Below are 16,018 nucleotides of genomic sequence, written 5' to 3'. Positions count from 1 at the left end.
CTCCACCTCACCCCTACACACCCAGCTACAGGAGAGGGATAGCCCAGCAAGCAGAAGGTTGTGAGTGCCTGCAAGAGATGGTGGGTGGTGGATGCCTGCGGCAGCTTGTGAGGCTAGGTTGCTCTTTGTTCACTCTCACCCCTCCGTCGCGTTCACCCCATCAGGAGCAGGTGTTCAGCTGCCCCATCCTTTATCTGTTGCTGAGTCTGTTGGCAGCTGCTGGGGAAACTCCATCTCTTCTGTGCTGCTGCTTTCTGATAGTGTGTGGCTACAGCTGCAGTGAATCCTGCCAAATGTGGCTCCTTTGCAATGTGCATGCACCTCAGAATTTCTAGTCAGGCGACAGCAACAGCCTCCTAATGGTGTCACTAGGTGGGGCCTGTCGTGTCCTGGAGGATGTGGCTAACTGGAAGGTGCCTTTGCTCCACACTGCTTGGCAGCTCCTTAGTTGTGCCTACCTATTGCAATCCCAGGGGGATGCCCCACAGTTTGAAAACCAGTGGTTTAGAATATCTATTTAAAAGTTTGGCAATAAAATAAGCTATCTCATGAGATTATAGAATTGCCATTATTGGAGTTATCAAGGTTTTTCTAGGTACCCATCTGTCAGATATATTTTACAACTAATCAAAGCACTTCTCTCCTGATACAGGGTGATAGGCTAGATAATTCAACAGGTGCTTTCCAGCCCAAATGTTTCGTGTCTATGTATAACTTTGGTGTGGGAGAAATGTATAAGGGATCAACTTGTTTATTTTCCCCTCTTTGTCTAATTCTATCCTCAGGTACATATATGCAACTCTCAATCAAGTTAGTATGGGTTGTACATGTATATTTAAGGCAGAATTGTTTCATGTTGACTAACTGAACAGTGGACAATCAACAGTCTGTTATAAGTTGATCCAACTGCCGGGCACCATGCGCCTATAAGCCACCTGGATCTTCATTGAGTTTAATCATTATTCCTAGTTCTGCATCTACAGGGCATATTCCTGGGTTCAGACTTTTTATCTGAGCCCTTCCTTGTGCTTCTGTGTTGAGTCCATTTTTTCATGGGGATGGCTTGGTAGTTGAGAGACCGTCAATGGCCCTAGATTGTTATCTTTGTGGCTTCTTAGAGATTGTCCTTTAACAAGATATCAAACGCTCCTGAGTAGGATAGCTGACTGGAATACATCATAATACCCTTGAGCAACGTTAGATGTGAGTTCAGCACATAACATAAAATGGATGCCCTAATCCAAAATGGAGTTCAGAATTTGATTCAGACATATCTCACTCTGCCCCTCCCAGTAAATACAGTATTTGTGTATGGTACCGTTCTGATCTTATGTTAATATGTTTAGCAATTTTCAAGTTTTGCATAGAATGACTTCACTGCATTTCTATTTACTATTTTTTTAATAAATTGTTTTAATCTAAACTCGTTTGAGAGTAATGCAAACAATAAATGTTCATCTTTGATATAGCTCAGGTCAATACTGTTACCCAGTCCTGTTCTGATTTATTAAAGCAAATCTTAGATATTTGACAGTTCAAAGGACAAGTTCAATTAAAATAAGAATATTTCACTTAATGTATTTAGATTTACTTTAAAGACAGTATTTATTTAATGTGGTGTGAATTTTTTACCATATATTTTTTACCAATCAACTTATAACAGACTGTTGATTGTCCACTGTTCAGTTAGTCAACATGAAACAATTCTGCCTTAAATATACATGTACAAATGAGGATTTTATAAAATATTTTGTACCCACTGGTAGTGATCTTGCAGTTTTTTATTTAATTATGTAGCAACAGAGTCCCTTTGATAAGAAGAGGATTTGGGGATGAAATCCTGATCTCATTGTAGTTAATGGCAAAACTCCCACTAACTTCATTGGGGCCAAAATTTCACCAAATCAGTCCAGAAGACTCTAGTACACTGTTGCATTGGAAAAAAACACTGAGAAAATAATATAGAACCATAGTAACTAAAATCAGTTAACTAATAAACTAAATTGTTTGTCCTGACTGTAAAAGTGAATAGTCCTCATGTAGAATGTGAAATTTTATACTTCTGTTTTCACAGAGTTGGAGTACCTAAAGGGGCTAAAGGGTCACCAATTTCCAATTTGCAAAATAAGAAAGCCCCAAAACAAGCAGAAAGTTTTGAAGATTTGAGGAAGGAAGTGTTCAACATGCTTTGTTATCTTGGTCCTCATCTCTCCCATGATCCCATTTTATTTGCAAAAGTGGTTCGCTTAGGAAAAGCATTTATGAAAGAGGTTGGTAAGATAGAGCAACTTGTCTAAAGTTTTTGATGGAAACATAATATTCCCGTATGATGACAGCAAAAGATATTTTATTAAATACTTGTGATGTGTTCATATGCTGAAACAGAAAATGTCCAAACAGTTTTTAAAAGGACAGTTTCCCTTTACTGTTCCCACCCATTGATCTCCTTTATTATAACTATTTTACAATGTTATCTTTTGTGTGGATAGATTTTTATGAAAAAATACTATACAATTTCATTATGAAAAAATGCTATACAATTACAAGCTTTTGCACTGGAAAAATGTGAAGGTCATCCTGAAAGCCATGGTGAACAATAAACCAATATGGGACCAATTTTAAAAAGTTGGTTTCTCCCCATCTGTTAGGTATCATGGAGAGTGGGGGATGTGCTTTTTCTCTCCTCTTCAGTGAAAGTTGCCAAATCAAACCCATCCCAGTGATTGGATATGTTGAAGAGCTGCTATTTTCTAGCTGGACTGCCTCCACTGCCACCATGATGCTGCCATACGGTAGCCATAGAGCCTACCTCTCATATGCTGCTGACAGGGATGGGTTTAATTCAGAGGCTATGAAACCTTCTAAATCCCGAAGTAGCTCACTTTATTTTTAAAGTAGACCCTTTTGGGTGCTATTTTGGCCACGGACCTTACTTTTCCACAAAGTGAGTGTCAAGACTGTGTAGTGATCTTTTTTTATTTAAAAAGGGCAAAGGGGAGTTTTTTTGTATTATGAACTCTCTTGGAATGTAGTCTTCAGATCAAGTCAAGGCCCCTGGGTTGTTTTTGCTTCTGTTCCAGCAATGTTCTGTTGGATACAATACAGGTTTGGCCACTTTGCTGACCTGCCTCATCTTTCGGGACATCAGTTCAAAACTATAAAAACAGTTGAATCTTAAAAGTGAAAATGAATAATATTTAAAACTTGGTGTGACTTGCATCTTTGCACTCTACAATTAGTGGCTTGCCCACTCCTTTCCTCTCTTCCCCCTGCTCTTTCACTGGTTGCTGTGCTCTCTTAGGCTATGTCTACACTTCATTGTAAGCTCAGGGTTCAAACTCTAACCCAGGGCTTGGACTCAGGATCCCAGGACTCCATGGGGGTGCAGGGTCCAAGCCAGAGTCAGGCGGGCACCCAGAGTTAAAACTCCATTACTTTGCATTGTAGACACATTCCCAATGGACTTGTGCTCTGGAAATCCACCAACAGCATCCCACAATCCAACAGGCTGTCCTTTGGACAGTCAAGTTTGGTGGATAGTCAAGTTTCCCCATACTACACCACTAAAAAAGGGCTAGTGCCACATTTTGCAATAAATGTGCTTGGTTTCGGGGCCTGTATAATGCAGTGTAGCCGCTGATTGGGACCCAGGGTTCAACCGTTCCTAACCTGGCGTTACAAATGAGTATAGATGCTCAAGCCTAGGTTAACAAACCCAGGATCTGCTAACTCAAGTTCTACTAACCCTGAGCTTACCTTGCAGTGTAGACATACCTTTATTGGCCAAATACCATGAGTCAAATAACATCAAATGCTGGCTGACTCAAACTACAGCAAGATGAATAATCCAGTATCTTCTATTTCCAGTAGTAGTTGCAATAATATTATATAATTTTTAACTTCTCCTGCCATTCTCCCTCCTCCACTTGGATGGATGGTATTATTCCTGTACATCCTTGTCAGAGCAATGAGAGAGCCCAGTGACTAAAACTGCAAATTCCCTAGCACATCTCCCTCCTGCCTACTTCTGGTGTAGAAGACTGGAATTTGAATGAAAATGTATTGCATGCCAGTGCAGAGTATTGCTATTAGACTGCCAATACTGAATTCATATATGCCGAGAATTTTGCTTATAGGTCTTGGCATCTTATTTAGAATAAACAGACTTCTTTTAATCACAAATTTAAACCTGTGACAGAGCCCTTCTGGTTTGCCACATACTTAAGTTGAGTAATTTGCAGTTTACTGTGTGGTGATGGTAATTTCTGATGAGACTTGTAAGGATACCCTGGTCCTGGCTTCTCGGACATCTGAACCCAGGCACTTCTTATAGGTATCAGGGGTTTGTCTTGGTGTCCTAGGTCAAAAGTTCCCCTTCTTTTATTGCTGCATAATACTTTTTTTTAGTGCAGAACTAGAGGTTATGTAGTTAAGCATTCAGTAAATGGGAAATGAGAGAATTCCAGTTGAACATGCAACAAGAATAGTGCCCCTTTTGAGTATATGCATGAGGATAATAATCAGATACTGTATTTTTAGAAATAGTTTAAAAAGTGTAATAATTTTTTATAACCGTAGAGGCACATGAACTATATATCGTAATACTGTGTACAAGTAACTGCGAGAAGTACACACACATACCATATGCTACAAATGCAGTATAGTAAAATTCTTCCTGATTTCTGATGGCAGAATCTTTGGTCATGCATAACTTTTTAAACAGTTCTGTTGATGCGTGAACTGTAATAGAATCCATCTCTCTCTCTCTTGTCTGTGCTGTGCAAACAGGAGTAAAACAATACAGTAAAAGCCGTGTTATTCAGCACATTGGGGGAATGGAGGTTGCTGGTTAGGCAGAAATTCCGGATAACTTAAGGGGCTCATGGCTGAGGTTGGGGCGTGGGAGGGAGTGCAGGGCATGGGCTCTGGGAGAGAGTTTGGATGAGGGAGGGGGCTCGGGGCAGGGGGTTGGGGCGCTGGAGGGGTTTCATGGTGTCGGATCTGGATGGAGCTCACCTCGGATGGCTCCCTGCTGCTCCTAGACAGAGGCGTGGCCAGGTGGGTCTGTGCACTGCCCCTGCCCTGCCCCGAGCACTGGCTCTGCAGTGCCCATTAGTTAGGGACCACCAAGGTGAGCACCATCCATTTCCGTTTCCCGAAATGCTGGTTTCTAGAGTTTTATGATTTATAAAGTGCCGGAAAACACAGCTTTTACTGTAAAAAAAAAAAAGTTTTTTTTACCCACTATTGTGCAAAAATGACAATGAAATACACATGTAGTTGTCAGATAGTGCTGTTTTTCAGCATCACTTTTCAGAGTAGAACTACACTTAGCAGGCATAAGGAGTGTCCTATAATAATGTCATGGTAGTGGTGCAGGCTAACAGCTGTAAAATTCAAAATTTATGTTGTTACCATAAACATTTGGACTGATTTTAGAAGTCAGATCTGCATGACTGGAGGACAGGTATTAGTCTTAACCTTTTTTTTTTTTTTAAAACCATGGCATTGTGTGTTTTTTCATTTTTTTAATGAGTCACTGAAGCAAAAAATTATATTTAATGAACATCACATCTATTTTACTAATAACACCTCAGAATATTGAGAACATTTTTAAAGATCTCAGCCCACTGACCCTTTAATCCACTTTACAAACTTATCTTACATAGAAATAAGAAATCCAGACTCCTCTAAGGGCTTGTCTACACAGGGACACTCAAAAATTTATCTGAATTAACTAAAGGTGTGAATTTAAAATGGATTAGTTAAACTGCATTAATCCCCTGTATGTACATTCTCATTCACTAAAGTGAATTAAACTAAACTGAATTATGAGTGTGTCCACACCGGGATTTAATGCAGTTTAAATAATCCATTTTGTAGGGCTCCAGTTCAAAGTTACACTGACATACAAGCATTTTTAGAAGGCTATCTCAAATGTGGCTATGTTCTATCTCTGCCTTCTCCTCCCCTTTTCCTCATTGCCTCTAGTTAGTTTTTTGTTGGTTCTAGTGGTCTTTATTTTAATCCCTTCCACCCAGATGGTTTGCAGATTCTCTTGAGGTGGACTAGTTGAAAATAAAATACAGTAAATGTATTTTACCCAGTTTTCTAAGATGCCAGTTGACACAGTGAGTAATAATGTGGCCACCTATCTGCAAATAGGAATCAAACAAAACTATAATGCCAGCCTCATATAAAGGGAGTTAAACTGGCATTATATTACACATGTGCATAAATCTGAACAGATGTTACAATATATAAGCCAATCATTAACTTAAGAAATTTAGACAAAAAATAAAGTGAGTGCCCATTTATTTCACCAAGCAAATATAACCTTGTAATTTCACTTTTAGCTGGATAGGATAATAAACCTGTACAGTAAATTCCCTGTAATCAGAAATTTGTCTTCTATGCTATAATTATGAGGTGTGACCATTACAAGTTGTTATGCAACTGTACATCACTTAGCGAGTGAAACTGTACATTTTTATTAAAATTTTAACATAACTTGGTAGTCATGATTCAGTTAAATGTCACCTTTGTCCAAGACCTTTTACTGAAATGAATTTTTTTCCCGTGCAACTCAAAGATAAACTATCAAGTTCTCTACAGATACATATTAATATAGTATTGTCTGCTATATTGGATATAGCTATACGTGTCCTGTTTAAATATTGTTGTACCATAGACAGTGGCCTAGTATCTTTCATCTATTTTTTTCTGTTCACAATTTTTGTGACCTGTAGTTGATTTGTAAAAGTAGAATGATTGATACCTGTATTTAAGGACATTTTTTTAATGGGATGCTTCAACTATGAATATTGGGCTGTGGTGCTTTCTGTTAGATTGGTCTAATCATCTGAAGAGTTTGTCCTGGTTTTTGGGAAGAAGGAATATTTGAAAAAGTAATTCACAAATGTAAGAATATACTATCATATTTGTTTATCATGTCAAAGATCCATTCTTTACTTATGTTAGACACTTCATATTATTCTGTTTTGTCATTTTAGTGGAAGATTCAGTATTTGAAATATACAAATATGATAGTTTAAGATACATAAATGTTATGCTTATGACAAGGATGAGCAACATTATAGCTGTTTGCTTTAGGTTGGAACTTCGAAGAAACTGAACAGTGAGGACAGAATGGTTAAGGTAACATAGGGAAAGTTATTTTTAATGCCTATTGCAATCAGCATGTTATGTCAACTGTTGAAGTTTTCCCATTCATATTTAATATACATGATTGAAATATTTATAACCACAGTGGTTTTATAGAAACTGCCAGCTGACGAATCATACAGTAGTTGATAAACCCAGGCTTCTAATACTGCAAATCTGGCTTTTGTGCTCAAACTTAACTGGAAAGTATTCTGCACTTCATGTTGTTAACTTAATATACATTCAACAGTAGTGGGGCAGGATAAGAGGGACAATGGGGACTAAAAAACTTGAATAGATACTATTTCCCAAAGGGTGGCTATTAGAAGAGTTGCTGTCTGTACTTTTATAACAGGCTTGGAAATTCTGCTATTCTAGAATGTATAGTTTGAAAGCCAGATATATTTCATCTCTTTCCAGCACGGCAGTAAAATATAGTGTACAGAATAGTGACTTTTTTTAACTGATAGTGGTCTTTTAGTTTATTTACATCTTTCAACAAAAATAATATACAGTTAAGTTATTCCATTAAAATGAGCATTCTTTCATATATGGATGTGGATTTCTTTGAGAAATGAATCAACTTGCTCTTCAGTGGTGGCTTTGTATTTTTTTCAGTTTTGAAAACAAATCTGAAACATAATAATCAGATTTACATATTTAGAGGCGATTTCATTCTTTCTGCTATAGTCACTGATGGACTGATAAGTATTAGTATGGTCCTCCAGAGAATTTACATATGTAATATCTAAATAAATAGAATTTTGTTTAATTTTTGGCATAATGAATCTTCGTAAACTCTGTAAAACATTGCACTCTGTCTACTATACCAAAAACGTTAAATTTATGAAGCAGTAGGACACAGCGTGCTAAGATTTAGTTTTCTGGTCTGCACTGGAACACAGGTGGTGCACTTCACACGTTTTCCAAATTAGTGTAGTCTTTGCCTTGCAAATGATAGTGTCTAAATATTGGATGTGTATAAGTTGAACTCTGTTGACTTTTCTCCCCCCTTGTAAAGTAAGATGGATGATATCAGATTTTATACAAGGCTGCCCCCTTTTTTTAAACAAAAACCAACACTCACCATATCAACAAATTAGGCTCCCCTCATTGGTGTGCATGCAACTCTAACGTTGCTTAGAAGAATCAAATCCACCATGCATAGCCAACCCCCACCCCCCAACAACAAAGAAACCCACCTCAAGATTGTACAGCACAAATGCTTGTTTACTTCCACAGTACAAAAGCCACTTGTTGGTTCAGTGTTAGTATTGTTCCTAAAATTATAAATTCTTCAAATAGTTTGAAATGTGTAACCTCTAGATGACAGAGCTGAACATCTCAGTTATTGAAATTTTGCTGTGTGTTAGTTCCCTATCAAAAACTAATGTTGAAAAGGATTTTGGGGACTATTCCTGATGTTGACTAAATCTTCTTTTAAAAGCTTTGGGGTGAAATTTTGGCCCCATTGAAGTCAGTTGGAGTTCTGCCATTAACTTCATGGAGCTAATATTTCATCCTTGAACTTAAGCAAAATGAAAGAAAAGTGAATCTAGAACCCTTCAATTAACATAAAATGCTTAAAAATAATTTAAAGTGTCTGCTTTCATTTCTGGTTTATGTAATGAAAGTATTGATACGTTGTGACATTTTCCACTACAATTTCAATTTTTTTTCAAAAGAACTTTAAAATGAAAATTGTTTAAAGAAAAAATCCTTAAGGATATTGAGTAGCTGAATCTTCATTTAGGTGTTACAAATGTTGGGTGAAAAATATTACATTCAAAACAAATATTTGAATAGTTACTCTCTATATGCAACAATGTATTTGTATATGATTAGTAGTCTCATACTTTATACAGCTAAAAAGATACAGATATTGAGATGAAACTTCGGTGCTACAAATTGGGAGTATTATACCATTTGTGGGCAGTCGATTTAGATATAGATTTTTCTGAAGTAACTTTGATTTGAAATTAGTCTATTACTACTGAATAGGTATAACTTAACAGTCATATAATTCTACAATTAATATGAATGTCTTTTTTGTAGTTTCAATCTGATGGAAATAAACAAGAGGATAAAGAGAAAATGGTGAGTTTTGGTCCTGAAAATTACTATAAAATAATATTTCTTTTACAAATAACCTCTTTTCATTCACTAGTACTGTCATACAATTTTAAATGAAAAACTTTCTAATGTTTGTGCCTATGCAGTGCTTTTATTTTTAAAAACATCTTAAAAGAAGCAAGTGAAAACTTCACATAGTTGCAACCCACTCTTTCTTGTCAGAAGATAGTCTACTTGCTTATTCAAGGATCTTAGCTTCTCAGGAGTATGCTTGATTCTGCTCTTTCTGGTCTGTGAGAAGAAATCTCATATCTAATTATGAATTATAATTAGACAAAATATTTGTCTATAAACTTTTTCCTCTCTGTATAAACTCTGTTTTATTGTAGGATGAAAATTGGTTTAAGATTTTCATGGCTCACCTATGTCAGAACAATCATACTTTTTTTTCTTATAAGCTATAAATCTGTGATTGTCTTCACCAAATTTAAACAATGGATTCGTCTTTTTATTGGCTGCATTCTGCTTATAAACAATCATGAAAAAGATCTTATCTTCCTCCAATTGGCTCTCTTCCTTCCAGTTTCTGCATATTCAGTCTGATGTTCTTCCTGCTGGGCTGCTCTTATTTTATAGTAATGGTCTATTGACTATATTCTGTCTCTTGCTGATTTTATCTGCGAAAAGTGTAGGAAGATCAAGGAAAACAGTAATTAGAGCAGAAATTGTGGCGATATTTTATAGTTAGATGGCCAGTTACTATTAAAGTATAATCAGCTAATCCCAGGAAATTAATTTGCCACTTGACTCAGTGATACTTCTGTGAGATCCAGTTTCTCAGCAAGCATAGGAATTCACCTGTAAAAGGTCTGTTATTGAAGCAGATCAGTTTCCTACGGCATCCTATTCCTCTCATATTTCACATATCACAGTTTTGTGACTTTCTGAGGTATCAGAACAGGAAAATGTTTGCATAGTGCTGCCCAAAAGTGTTGGGAAAAACCTGTGTTTTTGGTAATTGTAGAGTTTGATCAAAGTAGTTTTAGATTTTCCTGAGGTCAGCTTATATTAACCGTTGTAGCAAAAAGTTAGGCCCTTTGCTTAAAGATACGTCACATTAAAAATAGTAGTTTTATGAGATGGTTGTACTACTGTCGCTACATGCAATACCTAAGATTACCATAATTAGGTTTGGAAAGATTAGATTTTTATCAGTAAATATCAGTGAACGTCTATTTCACTGTGTATGTACAAACCAAAGAAAAATATTTCCGATGATGATGATGATAATTTACAGATAGACAAAGTAAGAAAACTGCTGCTTGAGAATTTATTAGAATTTAAGGATGTTTACTTTCTATCTTCTGATATGTGATGTTGATCATTTGTGTTAATGGTTATAAAGCTTTAACTTTTTGAATCTTGACATCTATTGTCGTTAAATTGTCTGACCTCTTTTTATTAACTTAATTCCCCTCATAATTTTCTGTAACTAAAATTTAAATTGAAAAAATGCTTAAAAATAAACAGATATCCATTGAAATGATAAGTAAACAAAAATAAAATTCTGCCAAGCCTAACCGTAACTAACAGAAATAGAGGAAATACTTTTCTATTTTTCATTTTTTTAATGCTATATCCCTGTTCGTATGGGTATTAACCACAGTAAAAGGGAAAAGAAAAAAAAATATATATATATATTTAAAAAAGATGGAAATGTGATTGTGAAAACACAAATTGGCAGGGAGGTTTCAGGAGCAGGTGTAATAACTGAAAAAATTCACATTTTGAAGATTGAGATTTCAAATGGCAAGTTGTTTATAAAGACAGTCCTAATGTAGTATAGGACACCTTTCTATTGGTTTAAAAATTACTTTTTAAAACAATTGTAAAAATTATTCTCTCATACCACTTGATATCAAAATAAAAAAGTGACTTATCGCATTAGTTGGAATTTTATAATTTGTTGTTTTGGAATTATGAATGTAATCTGTTGATTTTTTCTACCACTTCCCTCAACACTATATGGATAATACATTTAGAACAGTAGTTATAAATATCTAACAAAATATTTCTGCTTAAAACCAGATTTTGTAATGTAGATGTTTTTCCATATAAATAGGAAGCCACAGTATATCATGGGGCATAAACCATAGAGACATTTTATTAGTTAATCAAGATAAATAACTTCACTTTGACAGTTACTTTTTTTGAACTTGTCTCATACTTATAGGTTATTTTGTGCTATTTTTTTTGTGTTTTATCTCAGGAGATTTTGTTTAGCTGTTTGTTAAATATTACCGACCAAGTTTTGCTCCCATCTCTTACTTTAATGGACTGCAATGCGTGCATGTCCGAGGAACTCTGGGGAATGTTCAAAACTTTTCCATACCAGTATCGGTGAGTAGCATAGAATACATTTTTATTTCACATACGGAAAGTCATTTTTAAATTTTTTTTCAGATTGAATGATGCTCCTTTTTCTTTCTCCCATTCTTATCACTCCAAGCTATCGTCTCTATGGACAATGGAAGAATGAAACATACAACAGTCACCCACTTCTAGTGAAAGTTAAAGCTCAAACTATAGACAGAGCCAAATATATCATGAAGTAAGTTACACTGGTTTTCATATTTTGCAGTTAAAAGTTAATGAGATTTTAGGACTAACTTTCAGCTGTTTCATGTAGGTGTCACAGTGAATCCTGCCAGCGTTAATACTTGACAAAGATGACTCCTGTTTACAGAGTACTTGTCATTAAATGCCTTATGAACAGAGAGTCTCTTAAAAATAATGTTTTGTGATTCACTGAAACTTCCATGAATAAATAATGTCAGACTGATTGTTTTGTCAAATTAATGTTCAACAAAGGGTTTTGGTTTTTTTTCCATTTTTGTCAAGACTATGCCAAGTGAAAATAACTTAAATTAATATCTTCTATGGGACAACATTTCTTGCACAGAATCACCTTAAGAGCTCTCTGTTTTCTGCAAGATTTTTCTTTAGAAACAATGCATTGTAATGCAGGCTATATTGATTGCTGGGAGGATCTCCTAGATCTCCCAAATCCTTCCCTATAGACAGCTGCACCTCATAATTTCCATTCTGTGGGTTTTCCTTCTTGTGTGGCATATTTTCTCCCAATCCACACTCAAATGGTGATGTTTGTCATCTTCCACACACATGGAGTTAATTTTAAGTTGAAAAATTATATGTGGTTGAAACTTACAGTATGTGCAATTGGAGTCCCTCTTTGCAACTCTATCTACTATGTCATTGATTCATGTTAAATCCTTTTTTTGTTGCATGTGTGAACTGAACCCGTGTGGTTTTACCCATGCTATAGTAACTTGGTTATCATGTGATTAGAACTCTTCCCACAGGCAAGACAAAATCACTTCACAGATTTTTGATTTGCAGATTTTAAGGCCAGAAGGAACCATTATGATCAACTAGTCAGATCTCCTGTGTAACACAGGCCATAGACCCTCACCATTTTCCTCCCACGCAGTAGATTTGGATGTGTAGTTGGTTCCTTAAAATTGTTACCAGTTAAGAAAAAGTAGGAAGTATTAAACATTTATAACCATGTTAATACCGATCACGTGCTCTCACTGGCTACCAGATATGACTGTGTTTCTGCAGAAATACCCATGAACGTGCACTTATCCCACATGCAGAAGAAACATGTTGTTTTTGTGATCAAGTACTTTAGTATACAACTTAATAACAAAATTTTTCAGGTGACAGTGAGGAAGTGAAAACATGAGTGTGAGGAGGAACCAAAAAATACAAACATTAAAAGATGTGTACATACAATGCTAAAGTATCCCAATCTGCTTTTGCCAATTTAACTCAATGCAGACTGGCACTGCTTTCAAAGCAGCCATTGGGGTGAAGCAAGGCAAACTGTTCGGTATTGCACAGCAGTTTTGGTAGAGAAGTGAGGAATACTGTATACATTATTGACATTGCAGTTGGCAATGCACTCAGTACATTCTATCTGTTTATCTTTATCTTTACTTATGTGGCCTCCCATTACCATATTATCTCAGCACCTCGCAATTGTCAGTGTATTTATCCTCACAACATCCCTTTGATGTATGGAAGTGCTATTATCCCATTTTATGGATGGGGAACTGAGGCACAGAGTTCAAGTGACTTGCCCAAGATCACATGGGAAGTCTGTGGTAAAGCAGGGAATTGAATTCAGTTTCCCAACTTGCAGACTAGGGCCCTAACCACTGGACAGTTGGCACTATGTTCTCATACATATTTTAGAATAATTAAAAGGTACACTTCAAATTATGATAAACTCTAAACTCAGTACATCAGATATTGAAGTTTAAATACAGTTTAATCAAGTAGACATGATATTCATGCTTTAGGATATGACATACAGCAAGAAAGAATAACAAGACATTTTTAGCCAATACTGTATAACTAACTGAATTCAGACTTACTGGTAGCATTAATCCTAAGAAAACCACATTTCTTTTTCAATGCACTGTTGACAGAAAAACTGAGACATAAGTTTGTGTTTTTCCTCCTTAAATAACTTCAACTGTTCACTTGAATTTTCACATAGTCATACTTTATTTTGATTATACACTTTAATGATAAATGTTTTCGATAAAGGCAGTTTTGAAGAGAACAAAAATCGTTTCAAAACACAGCAAGAAATATTAACATTAAACACCTATTCTTCCTTTTACTTTAAGGCAGTTTGAATTAACTCAGTTCTGCTGCTGATTTGGCTTTCAAAGCAGTGAAGTCCTTGAGAAATTACTAGAGACTGCAATGCTGCAGTAATATAATGCTATGATCCCTGAAGCAGAAGTGGTGCCAATACATGTGTAAAACTGCTGAAGTACCACCCATCTCCTTTTATATTTCTATGAAAAAATTACTTAGTCTTAAGTTTCAGTATTAAGCTTGCAGCTTCATTATCAAATATACTAAAAGTGAAAAATTCTGAAATCCCAACAATGTTTCTTCTGTTAACTGAGGTTAATAAAATTAATTAATTATTTAACTGACAGTTAATTAGGTATTTAAAAAAAAATTAGATTTACAGGAATGAGGATAGCATAAGTTAACTTTTCCTAACATAAGAGCTCTGTGCTTGTGGAAGATATCAGTGTGATTGGTCTTTATATTTCAAGTATTTTATCTATGGGACAGATACAAGTCTCTGGCGGGGAGGGATAGGGAGGGGAGTTTACATTGTCCTGTGGCCCCTACACTGTAGGTCCCTAGCCCATTTGCCTAGTCTGCTTAGAAGTACATCAGTCAGTGCTGGTTGTCCACTAGACACTGTGTTGAGATTGCCAGCTCTTATGTGTAGGTAATGGAATAGTGTCTAGATTTTTGCAATTTATGCTGGATTGAGATTGGAAGCCTATAGATGAATTTCCATTACCGATATTCGGAGCATTTTTGTCAACTATTTCCTCTCCAAAAAAAAAAGATTTAGGCTATCTAATTGGTAAAGGTGTGCTTAGGAATAAGTACATTTGTGAGAGAGAATAGAAAAACTACTAACACCCTGTATGGTGACCAGACAGCAAATGTGAAAAATCAGGACAGTGGGTAGGGGGTTATAGGAGCCTATATAAGAAAAAGACCAAAAAATCGGGACTGTCCGTATGAAATCGGGACATCTGGTCACCCTAACACCCTGTGAAGGAGTTACTTTATTTCAATTATCTCTTCTTTTACAGGCGTCTAACCAAGGAAAATGTGAAGCCTTCTGGAAGACAAATTGGGAAGCTAAGCCATAGCAATCCAACAATTTTATTTGATTATGTATGTGATGTGATATGCATATGTTTATGTATGTATGTGTGGACCTAATCTGTCCTTTCCTTTCTAATGTGAACAGTCCCATTTTAAGTCATTGGGGCTTGTGTGAGGAAGTGTTACAGAATGAACACTATGTATATATATTTAAGGGGAGGATGGATTGCATATTTTGTTCATGGTATTTTAGTAAATTGGAGAAAAGTGCTAATTCTATTATTCTTAATTTATGATAGGTTTTAAAAACATGTAAAAGCAGCAAAGAATCATGCATCCGACCAAGTGGGTATTCACCCACGAAATCTCATGCTCCAAGACGTCTGTTAGTCTGTAAGGTGCCACAGGCCTCTTTGCTGCTTTTACAGATCCAGACTAACACGGCTACCCCTCTGATATTTAAAAACATGGTAATTCAGTAGAAATGTAAAAATATACACTGAGATTTGCAAAAGTGACTAATAATTTTGGGTAGACAAATTGAGAGAGGCCCAATTTTCAACAAGTCCTGACTCACCCGCTGAAAGTCAGATCCCTATAACGTGTCATGTGTAGGTCACTCGATCACTAGTCACTTTTTAAAATGTATATCATTGTGGTACTTCAGCTTAATAACAATAACTGTGATTTCAATCAACTATTGCATCTTTTTTTTAACTTGTTCATTTTGGTTTCTGTTTTAATTTCTTGTAGTAAAATCTTAAGTGGTTGAAAACAAGAAGTAAAGCAAACAAAACCCCTTTTCATTTTTGCTCTTTGTTAGCTTTCAGTATGACAATCAGTGGCAGCAATTCTTATTAATGATGTTTAGTTTTTTTGAGGATGGAGTGTTATTTATTTGTATTAACATTTAGAAAAATATATATACCAGAGCAGAAACTTTTTGGGGTTTATGTTTTCTGTTGGTCTGAAGGCTGACACTATCACTCATTTTAAAGAAATTGCTAATATGGAAATATTTTTACATGATCAGTTGCACTAC

General features: G+C 35.8%; 1 protein-coding gene across 3 annotated transcripts in view; it reads left to right on the top strand.

Moving 5' to 3' along the window:
- THOC2 (THO complex 2) overlaps window positions 1–16,018 on the top strand; it is a 105,506-nt gene that overhangs the window by 50,505 nt on the left and 38,983 nt on the right. For 2 of the 3 annotated variants that reach the window (XM_045030101.1, XR_006582183.1), the window contains exons 12-17: window positions 2,075–2,270; window positions 7,114–7,158; window positions 9,220–9,261; window positions 11,507–11,637; window positions 11,747–11,848; window positions 14,961–15,045. In XM_045030101.1, the coding sequence (XP_044886036.1) occupies window positions 2,075–2,270; window positions 7,114–7,158; window positions 9,220–9,261; window positions 11,507–11,637; window positions 11,747–11,848; window positions 14,961–15,045 (601 nt within the window). The remainder of the gene's footprint in view (window positions 1–2,074; window positions 2,271–7,113; window positions 7,159–9,219; window positions 9,262–11,506; window positions 11,638–11,746; window positions 11,849–14,960; window positions 15,046–16,018) is intronic. The other variant, XM_045030102.1, reaches the window with a different exon arrangement.

This window comes from Mauremys mutica, chromosome 9 (genome assembly GCF_020497125.1).
Source record: "Mauremys mutica isolate MM-2020 ecotype Southern chromosome 9, ASM2049712v1, whole genome shotgun sequence".
NCBI classification, from domain to species: Eukaryota; Metazoa; Chordata; order Testudines; family Geoemydidae; genus Mauremys; species Mauremys mutica.
This window is presented reverse-complemented; position numbering and strand designations above follow the sequence as displayed.